General features: G+C 40.0%; 1 protein-coding gene across 5 annotated transcripts in view; it reads right to left on the bottom strand.

Annotated features, from left to right (window-relative positions):
- Positions 1 to 12,489, bottom strand: part of MAST4 (microtubule associated serine/threonine kinase family member 4) — a 563,401-nt gene that overhangs the window by 42,737 nt on the left and 508,175 nt on the right. For all 5 annotated transcript variants that reach the window (XM_042940435.1, XM_042940432.1, XM_042940434.1 and 2 more), the window contains 3 exons: positions 10,747 to 10,879; positions 7,179 to 7,246; positions 4,143 to 4,228 (listed from right to left, as the gene is read on the bottom strand). In XM_042940435.1, the coding sequence (XP_042796369.1) occupies positions 4,143 to 4,228; positions 7,179 to 7,246; positions 10,747 to 10,879 (287 nt within the window). The remainder of the gene's footprint in view (positions 1 to 4,142; positions 4,229 to 7,178; positions 7,247 to 10,746; positions 10,880 to 12,489) is intronic.

Raw genomic sequence — 12,489 nt, 5'->3', positions numbered from 1 at the left:
TTTTAAAATGAAAATTAGAATTTGAAATGTTGAAACAAATAGTATGTTTAGATAAGCACTTGCCTATGACTGACAGTCAAGTGGAATACAGCTTACTTTCCCTTTCTTCTTCGAGTACTTACTATTGAGTAGCTATAGTGCTGAGGGTCCTCAGACATGATACTATGAACTTCACTTTAGACTGTCACATAGCTGGCATTAGATTTTTAATCAACCATCACCATTTCTTCCATAAACAACTGCTCAGCAATATGTTTATGAACAGTAGGAAGTGGAGAAGGAAGAACAGAACTAAGACTTAATGAAAGAACAAAGTGGCAAGATGCCTCAGGTCTAATTTGACCAGCATCCAGACCAGGTTTCTCAGTGGTCCTATGTGAAAAAGGACTCGTATCTTTATTCTCAGATTTGCAATTTGTAAAACTTGATCTTTTTGCTTTCCCTTGCTATGATGTACTTAAAACAATCAGTTAATCCCTAGGAGAATTTACCTAAATCAACTGAAATTAATCCTATAGGTAGCTTGAGACATCACTGCCTCAGGACACACATATCTTGATCAAGTTGCAAAAGTCAACTAGGCTTCTTAATTAGAATTTGCTGTAGCTGGATTTCTGCTTCTCTTATATTATTCAGTTTTTATAATACCATACTGCTTTAGGACTATTACTCTTAATGCTGAAATCTATAAATCTCTTTGTTTAGTAATAACTGTTGTCTCTCATATACCTTTCCTCCTTTCCTGTAAGTTCATATTCCAGATCTACTTAAGTCAGTGGAGAGGAGAGACAGAGACTGAAAGAGACAAACAGCAGCCAGCTGACAGACATCTAACGCCGCTAAGCACAGGTGTAAACCAGCCAAATTCTAACACTGGACTGAACTGATTCAGCCCCACATTTCCTCGCTTTCTTTGAAAAGGCTGCTTCTGGGTCTCTTTTCCTACACCGACCTGCTTTTAAAGTAAGAAAACCCAAGGGGGTGAGGCAACTGTCCTCTGTGAGCCAAGCTTTACTCATTCCACCCATGCAGAACTGAGTAGTGAGAGGGTCGGGAGAAATGGAATCAGAAGCTGATGGGATCTAGAGCAGAATGAATCAGTCCTCTCGGGAGTGTGAATGTCTGATGCGTATAAAATTATGCTTAAGTCTGAGAGGCAATACGTGAATCCGTGCGAGCAGATCTGTACGTGGGAACAAGAGTGCATGTGTTAGAAAAAAGGCTACAAGGAGAGAGGGGTGGCCATCAACCCGCACACATGGGTCTCACGGCTCTCTTAGGTAAATGACCCCCTCTTTTGAGGAGTAAAACAGACTGATGCACAGCAAAGCCAGAAAGTAAAGCAAAGTGGGAGATGTCATGCCTTTCAAATTTAGTCTTTAAAAAAATTTTGTTTAAATGTTTCATTTATTTTTGGGATAGACAAAGCACAAGCAGGGGAAGGACAGAGAGAGAGGAAGACACAGAGTCCAAACCAGGGTCTAGGCTCTGAGCTGTCAGCACAGAGCCCCAAGCGGGGTTTGAACCCATGAAATGCAAGGTCATGACCTCAGTCGAAGACGGATGCTTAACCAACTGAGCCACCCAGGTTTGGACCTCGTTTTTAAAAATCTTTTAAGTCAATTTTATTCTTTCACTTTGAAAATATTCAAAGCCGTAATTGAAAAATCCAGGTGGAATCACGAGAAAAAGGCCTTCTATACCCAATGAACATGGCTCTAAGTTGTAACAAGAATACTGAGAGAAGGAAAGAGCACTGTTTAGAATTAGCACACCTGTGGCCATCCATGCATCCAAGCTTCTCTTTCCCCACATCTAAATGGAAATAATATCGACACCACCCAGGGCTCTTGCGAGAAGACAGTATATATAAACCAACACGGTGCCGGGCACACGGCAAGTGTCAGCTCTCTACGAAGTGGAGTTGGCGTGAAGGGACATCTAACTTCCAGTCAGGGATCCAAAACACGTAACGTGGAGAGAAGGAAACTGGATGGTATCAAATTAGCAGGTTGGCTTCATAACATGAACCGTCACTAAGTATGATGCGGAGAAAACGCTGATGTGTTAGAGCCCCTCCTAATGAGAGGGTTAGTTCCCAGGCCGGGCAATTTTCACAAAGTCAAGGCATCGGTGTCACTCTGAGCCACGGATGCTGAGTGGCAGACTGTGACACATGTCAAGGAAACCTCCAACAGCCCCAGATCATCTACCCAGTGTTCCACTGGAACACATAAGCTTACAGTCAGTCTCCTGACTGGGTGGACCAATGGGTAGAGCCCCATTCAAATTTTGAACTAAAAATAATTAAAATGAAGGGGAAATCTGTCAGAGATGTAATGAGAGATTAAATCTGAGAAGAGCAAAAGAGGCAAAAAGTTTTGGCTGATGGGCAGAAGCTCCCACAGGCAGCTTGTAAGCCCATTAATGGCTTGGCCTGCATCCTGGGTGTTTAGTGATTCACAGCTTGTTTAACTTCTTGTATATTCCCAGCCATTCCCTAAAGTGTGATATACCTCATCTACTATACAGTGGTTTAATTGCACTACAAATGAGTTTACTCAACCAATTAGAACTCCAAATAGTGCTAAGATATATGCCCAAATTTTATACAAGTGGTGCTTCACAGATCATCTTATTCTAGAATTCCACTGCCAATAAAGTCTACCAGGGCTCAAACCCATAGACTCATTAAATCTAAGTTCAGTCTTTTCCCTAATGAAAGAAGAAATCCTCACATGATCTTGAAAACTAAAACCAACTAAAACCAAATAACAAACAAATGAAACTCACAAACAACTCTATACCCAAATAATTTCCTTAGGGGGACAAGTTTCAAAGGACCGTTGAACAAAATAAAATATTCTAAAAATAAAATATCAAAACATTTATAAGCTGTATCAGGAAATATACCATTTGACATAATCCTGAAAATAAATCAGTGAAGCACAGGAAGGACTCACAAATATTTAAGCTCTTCACTAAGTTAATGGTGTGGAAAATATTAGGTAAAAAAAAAAAAGTCGTAAGGAGAAACATCCCTTGTGGCGTAACAGAAATCACTTTTATCTCATCTGCTCATATGTGTGACAAATGGCAATAAATGTCTATGGGATTGTTTATTGCTCTCCAAATACAGATGGAATTGAGATTAATACTTAATTAAACTAGAGCTCTTGGGCTGTCTAAGATGGATCAGGACACAATATGTGTATTAATTACCCTTCCTGTTTCTAAGGAACTCAGAAGGATCTTGTCACCATTGACCCTACACTGTGAGAAGAAAAGCTTATGTCTATGAAAATGAATCAAGAAAGGGGCACCACAGGGGTGCCTGGGTGGCTCAGTTGGTTAAGCGTCTGACTCTTGGTTTCGGTGAGGTCATGATCTCACGGTTCGTGAGTTCGAGCCCCACATTGGGTTCTACGCTGACAGCCTGGAGTATGTTTAGAATTCTCTCTCTCCCTTTCTCTCTCTGCCCCTTCCTTCCTCTCTCTCTCTCTCTCTCTCTCTCTCAAAAACAAGTAAATAAAACATAAAAAGAATTAAAAAAAAAGAAAGGGGCACCACTAATGTGATCAGAGTACGGACATCAACTGAAAAAAAAAAAACAAACCTTGGTGTGATATAAAGACTAAAGGAAATGAACTGCTCTAAGTTTTCAAGCAGTCTTTTTACTGCAGTACTTGTCTCACAAGGTTGACTGGTGGTAAGACTGCAAAGTACTGGTTAATTCTTAAGTAGTAATGCTATATAGGAGTGTAAATATGTTTAGAGATAAAGATTATATATATCCAGAGGTAGATGCGTGTGTATGCCTATTTACAACCAGGAGTAGGCACTACGGCACTCAAAACAGTGGAATAAAGGAGGCAGAAACAGGGATTTATATAAAAACCTTCCATGACTTCATAAAGCCTCCTTCTCCATACCTCTAAAATAACTCCAGGTCACTTGATACGTTTTCTTGATGGAGTATCCAAATGAAAAATGATTTTGGCCGCACATTATAGCCACCAGTGAAGGAGCGGTAATCTGAAAATTCAAGTCCCTAATGACATCTATTTGCCCTAAAATAAATGTGAAGAATACATTACTCAGGTGTGTTAAGATACAATAGAGAGTTTTCTTGAATTACTCACCCATAGGCTCCATTGCTAATCAATTTAATCGTTTCAAAATCACTCTCCCGAGGTTTCCTTTGAAGTTTCAAGGAAGCATTGGAGCTCTTGGAAACAAAATATGGAAGTTAGAAAATACCTGAAAACTCCAGACAATGACTTTAACAGCAACATAAATAATATTAGCGTGATATGCTCCAGTTTTTTTTTTAATTTTTTTTAACATTTATTTATTTTTGAGAGACAGCGTGAGCAGGGGAGGGGCAGAGAGAGAGGGAGACAGAATCTGAAGCAGGCTCCAGGCTCTGAGCTCTCAGCACAGAGCCTGACGTGGGGCTCAAACTCACAAGCCATGAGATCATGACCTGAGCCGAAGTCCGACGCTCAACTGACTGAGCCACCCAGGCACCCCTATGCTCTGGTGTTTAATACGCTGAAGTGCAGTATTGCAGCCAAAGGAACCTGAGAGACAGCTTTAAAGATCAATGCTGCACAGCAGTGCTGATCCACGACTTCTCATGACAGAGCCTCAGTCTCATGTACGTGAACCCCCATTTCCGGGAGATGAAGGCACCAAGCTTTTGAAAATTTCCAAGTTTAATTTACCTTTGTAAACTATTCTTGTCAGCCTCATCCTGGTGTTTTCATGTTTTGAGACTTAAGTCCAAAACATCAAGCCTTAATTCAGGTTTCAGTCAGCCGGGAAAGAACGGGCTGTTGTGGCTCTACATGAGCTGATGGATACATGAACTCTGGTCTGTCCCTGGCCAGAGAATGTCTGTGTCCTTTCTGCGGTACCTTTTGTTTGGAAAAGATAGTCGGCAACAAAGACGCTCGAACAGACAATCCGTGTGCCTTTCTTTACTTCCCTATCATTATTCTTACGAAGCTTTAAATATCTATTTTCAAAAAGATAGCTCTTTAAATGTTGAGCTCAGGGGCGCCTGGGTGGCTCAGTCAGTTAAGCATCAAACTCTCAATTTCAGCTCAAGTCATGATCTTGATCTCCTCCTGGTTTGTGGGTTCGAGCCCCTCACTGGGCTCTGAGCTGTAAGTGTGGAGCCTGCTTGGGATTCTCTCTCCCTCTCTGTCTCTCTCAAAACAAGTAAATAAACTTCAGGAAAAACATAAAATAAAAAGTTGAGCTCAAAGGAAAACAATAAGCAAAGTGTTATGTTTTAATTCTCTCATACTCCATGTATCTGAGCATTGAGAGGGTGAGCAGTGACAGCCTCTTTGCGTCTCCTGTGGAGCCCAGGATTCCCTTCCTATTATTTTAGAAGAAATCCTATGAGTCTAAGGTACGTGTCACCCTCTCCAAACCGAGGCTGTCATGCGCTAACATGCTGTCCCATTCATCTTTTGGAGACTTAGGTACATAGCTTTCCACCTTCCTCTCTGGTCAAGTTCTCTCACCATCCTGGATGACTTCCGTGTCCCACAGGTAACTTACCCAACACCCTGGCCTCTGGGCTACTTTAGTTGCTCAACCCAACAACTGTTTCTGTCCTCTATTTCCCCTTGGCCTTTGGCACAAGTCTTAGGTCCAGTCATCACTGTTAACACCCCATCACAGAAAATGTCATTCGGGACAAGGACCATGCACTTGTTCCACTATTCCACTCTGATGGGTCCCCAAGCTTTGGGCTGTTCAAAGCCCACCTGTCTCATTAACTTTTCTGCACCCAGGTGACCTCATTCATGCCCACGGATGATTCCTATGTCATTCAGAACTCCACCCAAAACTATCCCTCTGAGTGCCCCAAAATTCCACACCATATATATAGTTGCTAGTTTGATGGCTCTGCGTGACTGTCCCCCCCAAAAAAAACTTAAATCTAAACACATTCAAAATTGTAATAAATATGATAGAATTAACAAAAATAACTATTGGGACCCCTGGGTGGCTTAAATGGTTGAGCTTTTAAATGGTGATTTCATCTTACACTTGCAAGACTGAGACCCACGTAGGGCTTCCTGCTTAAGATTCTCTCTCTCCCTCCCTCCCTCTCTCTGCCCGTCCCCAGCTCATAGGCACTTTCTGTCTCTCTCAAAAAACAAACAAAACACCCACCAACTATCATTTATTTAGCATTTAGTAGTGCACTGACCTAACCATCTAACACAAACTATCTCATTTAATCTTTTATCTTTTTTTTTTTACAGAAGAAGAAACTAGGCACAGAGATTCCCACAGCTAGCAAGAGGTACGGCCAGCTTTCAAATCCAGGCAATGTTACTCCAGAGCCTGGGTTCTTAGCCCCCAGGCAATACAGCTACCTCTCTTTTCTGACCACCCCCAACTCGCTCCAGGCTGGTTCCCAGGATGACGGCATCCTGAAACTGTCACCTGTGCCACTGCATAGTCTCCTGAGTGGCTTCCCCGTGGTCACCCCTGTGTGTTCCCCTCACCCCATCTACTGTCTGGACTGTAGTCAGAAGACTGGAAGCCATGACTCTGATTGGGTCATCCTCCTGTCTACTTGTCTCCACCCCACAAACACACCCATTTCCTCCAAAGTTCAACTGCTTCCCACTGTTCCTTGAAAGAAAAGATTTGACAAAGATGAGCAACAAGGACCTGTATGTCAGGTTTTTACCCAAGCTCTCCAATCTTTGTGGTCTCCTTGCCCTTGCTCTCAGATGCACTCCGCTCCCTTGTGGCACAGTTTTTGCCCAGGATGTTCCCTGGGCCTGGAATGTTCCCTCTGCTCCTTCTTATCCTAGCAACTTCTCATGCCCCATCTCCTGCGCCATTTCCTTGGGAGATCTTATTGGACTGGCAAGACTAAGGTCAATTTCTGTATGTTTAGTAGCACATGGCCCTTTTTCATCATTGATCTTATATTCAAGTTTAGCATTTTTCTTTTTTCATGCATGATTTCTTTTTATTAATTTTTTTCTCTTTGAAAAAAAGGACTGAAATTATATGCTTACTGCCTTGCACATAGAAGCACAATACATGCTTAGTGAAGAGACAAAGTAATTAACACACTCCAAATCTCCAGATGTTGATAAACAGAAAAACCAACATATTTCATCAAGAAAGACACTTACACTCACTGATTCATCTGTTTCTGGTGTTTCTGCTGTCCCACTGTCATAGTTTCCCAACTGAGCCATTTCTAAATTAAAAACAAAACAAAAAAAAAGCAAAGTTTAAGAAAAATACAACAATTATAACTAGATAAGAAGTAATATCTTTGATATTAAAAACACTTTACTCTCTACTTCAATATACCCATGGGAAAATCTTAATCAAAAATGGTAAGAGCCACCAGCTGCTGTTTTTGAAATTGTTCATTATATGCCCTTCTATAGAACCCTATTTCTTATGAACACCTAGACACGGGTACTTGAGAGCTGGGCTTCTGCTTCAGCTAGCAGGATTCAGTAGTCGACACAATCACCATGGGGTGGGGTTGGGGCAGGTGTGTGTGTCAATGATTATTCTTATGATAGGATTCTCAAGACAGGCAAGTCTTCCCAGGCTCTGAAAGGCATCAAAGATACACTGACCACAGCTCAGAGATGATTCTCAACTTATGGCTGAGCATTCCTTGCTCCATTTCTTTCACATCCACTGAGCAATATCTCCTTCCTGGTATATTAAGAATTTGCAATTTGTCACAAAGGAAGTAATAGTTGTTAAGAGACGCTTGACGATGAGAAGGCTTGGGTCACCACAGTCAGCACTTACTAGGGACCTTTTAACCTCAGGCTCTTCCTCTGTAAGATGGGAACAATGTATTCATCTTTTACTAGTTTCTTATAAGTACGATATAGGATATTCGTGTAAGGCTCTTAGCATGTTGACTAACAAAAATTAAGTGTTCACTGAATACTGATTGTTATTTATTACAATCCAGCATGGGCTGGATGCCACATGCCTGACAAAGTAATACCTTGGTGGTCTGCTTAAAAGACACAAAAACAAAAAAGAAAAACAGAAACAAACAAAAAGACACAGGCATTTAACCACTCAATCCACAATGGAACACATCTCTGAGTCTACCTAAGTAAATGAAGAAACCAAATTCATTTTATGTTCATTTTAATTTCTACACCTAAAAATGTTTAATTAAAAAAAAAAAACCCAAAACATGAAGGAATTCCCTCCAAAACTTTGATAGGTAGTTATCTCTGAGTGGTAAGACCACAGGTAATTTGCATTTTCTAATTTTTCAAAATTGAACGTGTATGCTAAGTTATATATATATATATATATATATATATATATATATATATATATAACTTATACATAAGTTATAGTTTTTAGTTACCTATTTTTGTATGCATCTAAAAGGAGTGCTTAGGCTCTCATTTCATGTATTCACATTCTTATAATTATAATCATCCTTTTTGGGAGAGATTACACATAAAAGATAGGAAACAAAACAACAATGGAGTGTTGTCTCCAGATAAAAATTAATAAACTCCAGAATCTACACTAAGTGAAGACTTAGTGTAGACTTCGGCTACCAGTAGCCGAAATTCAAGACTAAAAATGAGCTCAGTACTAACTATGTGCTTCCTTGGTGTCATTCCAGTGATGTCAACATCCTCTCTGACTAGGACCTTAGATTGTTGGACTGGTAGGTGAACCAAAATGTGTTCAGTTGGAGGGATTCTCAAGGAAGAGACTGACTTGAATACTGTTTGAATAAAAAGGCAATAGTAGCTAACATTTATTAAGCATTACTGTATCCTGTGTAGAGAAATAACTCACATAATGCTAAAAACATCTCTATGAATAGGTACTACTACCCTGGTCTCAGGGAAAGAACACTGAGGCACAAAGAGGCCCATCAACTGCATGGTCAAGGTCACAGCCTGCAGGGCTGGTCCCGGGGTACAGACCTGGGCATTCCCACTCCACACCCTCACTCCAGACTTTCAAAGGTCAGGCTGTAGGCCTGTTAGTGAAGATGCTGACAAGAAGGGAAACAAATGGAGACCAGATTTTGTAATAACAGCAGGCTAAGTGATATTAAATCGATTAAAAATGATCCTCAGATCTGAATCAAGAAAACAAAGTGTCAAGAGTTAAAAACACAACTCCCAGTGATAAATTTGCATTACTAAACATAAAACTGGTCCAAGATCACTATTAAAATTTATTTAGAGTCTCTATAAAGGTACACAAATGGGTCTCAGATTATTCACCTACCAAAGTTCAGCCTACAGTGTTATTTCCCTCCAGGTAAGAAAAGTGTGAAGTGCTCACTCGCTCTACAATTCAAGGGCTGAAACAACCTTAACTCTACCAGCGTGAACAGTCACTATAATATACTTTGACAGCCTCCCCACTCCAATTATTTTCATAAAAAAACAAATTAAAAGATGGTTCTGTTTTAAATAGGATTTCTGCTAAATAACTATTATCTGAGAAATACATATTATTTGCAAGCAGTGGGTAGTAATGGAATGGAACCAAGAGTCAGCTTTTGAAGCAGGAAGCTAAGGCATCATTTTGTAATGCCTGAAGAGATTTTTAAAACTCATCTAAATACCATTAAACATCTGCCCTTTTTATTTCATTGATTTAAACCATTTCTGAAGACTCATGATTCAAAAAGGTAAAGATGGTAATTTAAAAGCCATGGGGAAAAATCTCTCCCCAGGGAACTTTTCAGAAAAGCAGCCACCAGTCTCTGATAAGTGATGAATCTGTTGTGGTATTGCTTTCAGTACAGTATAAATTTATCTGGCATTATCTCCCAGTAATGCATGCATCATTTCACTGGAAGCAAAGATCGGATGGCCGTAAGAGCAAACAAAGCAGGGGAATAGGAGAGCAGGGCAGAGAGCAGCAGGTTCCCTGGCTTTAGATGGGAAAATATCTGTGCCAACAGTCACCATCATTACAAACAATTTAGCAAGATAAACACTGTTTGCAAATTCAATTTAATGAACCAGGAAGACAATTTTGAATAGAGGAGCCTATGATTGTTTTTGACTCTTTTTAGGCAGTATGTAACTCAAGTGTTTTAAATGAACACCCCGACAGTAACGAGTAGGAAAAGGTAGGGGGCTGGGGGGGGGGGGGGTCATTTACCAGTATTAGATTTTTTAAAGAACCGCTAACAGGGTGCTTAGTCTTGTGTGTATTTAATAGCATCAGATGTATTTTTTCATCTGAACCGACCACAAATGCTTTCATACGCTTTAAAAAACATTTCCCCCCCGACGGACATTCCTGTATATTATCATTTTTTTCGTAATTTTTTTTGTTACGTGCAAAAACAGATCTACCAACACTGCGCCCGATCTATATCTATCATCAGTTGCATTACTCCCCAATTCCTTTAAATGTCACTTTTAATTTAATTATAATTAATTTCTTTAGCAACATCTTCAGAAGTACAAGTGCACTTGAGGAGAACCCAACGGAGCTTTGCTGGAGAAAAAACAGAGAAAGCTGAAACCGAAACCCTTTCAGGACACTCTGGCATTGTCAGGCTGACAGGCCTCTAGGATTTCAAGGCCTATCCCTATACTGCAGGTACAACACAAAATAGGTCATGTTCACCTTTTCTTGTGGCAAAAGTAAAGAGCTGCTAAGTTCTTGTATGAAGTCACAGAGCGTAGGCAAGTAAAAGGCCAGCCCAACCCAGGGACTCACCTTCCAAAGGATCCTTATTGAGCCCCAGCTGGCTAATGATGTACCTGGGAATGTCAGTTTTAATACCCTGTCCCTCTTTGGCATGGCCTTCGGCTGCTTCCAACAGGTAGTAAAATTCTTCAGGATCAAATTCCTAGCAGAAGACAAACACAGATGGAAACTAACTTGAGCCAAAATTCTCTGAGGTTTTAGTGCATCAATTCCTTTTACAGTAACATTTGCTGGATATACATGGCTGTGGTTTGTGCAGAAAGGAAGCAAATGATTTTAAAAAGTATATAATTCTCACCTTGTATTTGAAGCCTTTCATATTCTGAGGCAGTACATTTAAGTCCTTGGTAACTCACAGAACGACCACTTCCAAATTCCTCATAATGTAACTTTGGAGGTTCTGTGTATGCTCCATTTAAGAAATCTATCTCATTGGAAATGAACAAGTCTAACATTTAAATTATGCTTTTTGAGTAAAACTTTAAAATCCAGGGGGAGCCTGGGTGGCTCAGTGGGCTAAGCATTCAACTCTTGATTTTAGCTCAGATCATGATTTCAAGGTTCGTAAGGTCAAGCCCTGCATCGCGCTCTGCGCTCACATCACAGAGCCTGCATGGAATTCTCTCTCTTCTCTCTCTGTGCCTCCCCCTCTTGCTCTCTTTGTCTCTCAAAATAAATAAATTAAAAAAGTAAAATTAAAAAAGTAAAATAAATAAAATAAAATAAAATCCAGAAATCTTATCCAGAAGATTCAGTTTCTCCTTCTCCATAAACAGCCACAAAAGGAGTAATGCTAGAATATATATTCTCAAACGTTTTGCAGGAAACTCCATTAGTACAGAGGTATCCAAAAACATTTTTAAAAATCTCAATATTACCATTTTATCAGTATATCCTAAAGTTAATACTCCCGTAATGTGAAGATGAAGAAAGAAAAATATGAAATTAATGTTTTCGATTACCAGTGCCTATTTTAAAAATTTGGTAGCACATCTTACTCATGTATTTTACTCCCTTTGGCTGTTACTTCTAGGATGTAATAAAAATCTTTAGGATTCCATCACTCTAGATGGATGCCGTGGGTTTATGTGTTGTAAACAATTATGTTTACGGACTTAAATGACAGTTGCTACTTTCAGTTGTATTTCCTAAATGTTATCCCCCCAGGATGTTACCCATTTTGATTAATGCCTCAAATAGGCAACTTTAGAATATCAGCATTTCACCTGAATTACTCAAGGGTTTCTAAAGGCTATGTATAAAGAAAGCTCGCTGTAAAGAGAGTAAAGCCAAAGGAGCGTATACACTCAGTGCCCTTTCTGTAAACCTACAATGATACACAGCACAAGCCTGAAACAGTCGGTATAAGACCAGTGGTTGGGGAATGTTCCCTAAAACTCTAAAGCTCCAGTTTCAACAGAGCTTCAAACAGTGTTGAAAACAGCAACATTTTCAATTCAACTTCTGAGCTCACTCGTTTCTATCTTTGACAGGCTATACTTTTACTTTTTCTCTTCTGGTGTGGAGCGATGACTGAAAAAATTCACTTCCTCTTTTAAGGCAAGATTGTCTACTCGCGTATCTGCTGTTGTCCAGAGAAACAGGTTAGAATGCTAAGTGGTATTTTCCCTCAAATGAAACAAATGCAGGAAGTCCACGCATGTGGTGCATAATTCAAAAAGTACAATGGGAGACACAGTACAAAATCAGACTTCCTTTTGCTGGCATTTGCCAGTCACACAGTTCTCCTCC

The sequence above is a fragment of the Panthera leo genome, chromosome A1 (genome assembly GCF_018350215.1).
Source record: "Panthera leo isolate Ple1 chromosome A1, P.leo_Ple1_pat1.1, whole genome shotgun sequence".
Taxonomy (NCBI): domain Eukaryota; kingdom Metazoa; phylum Chordata; class Mammalia; order Carnivora; family Felidae; genus Panthera; species Panthera leo.
This window is presented reverse-complemented; position numbering and strand designations above follow the sequence as displayed.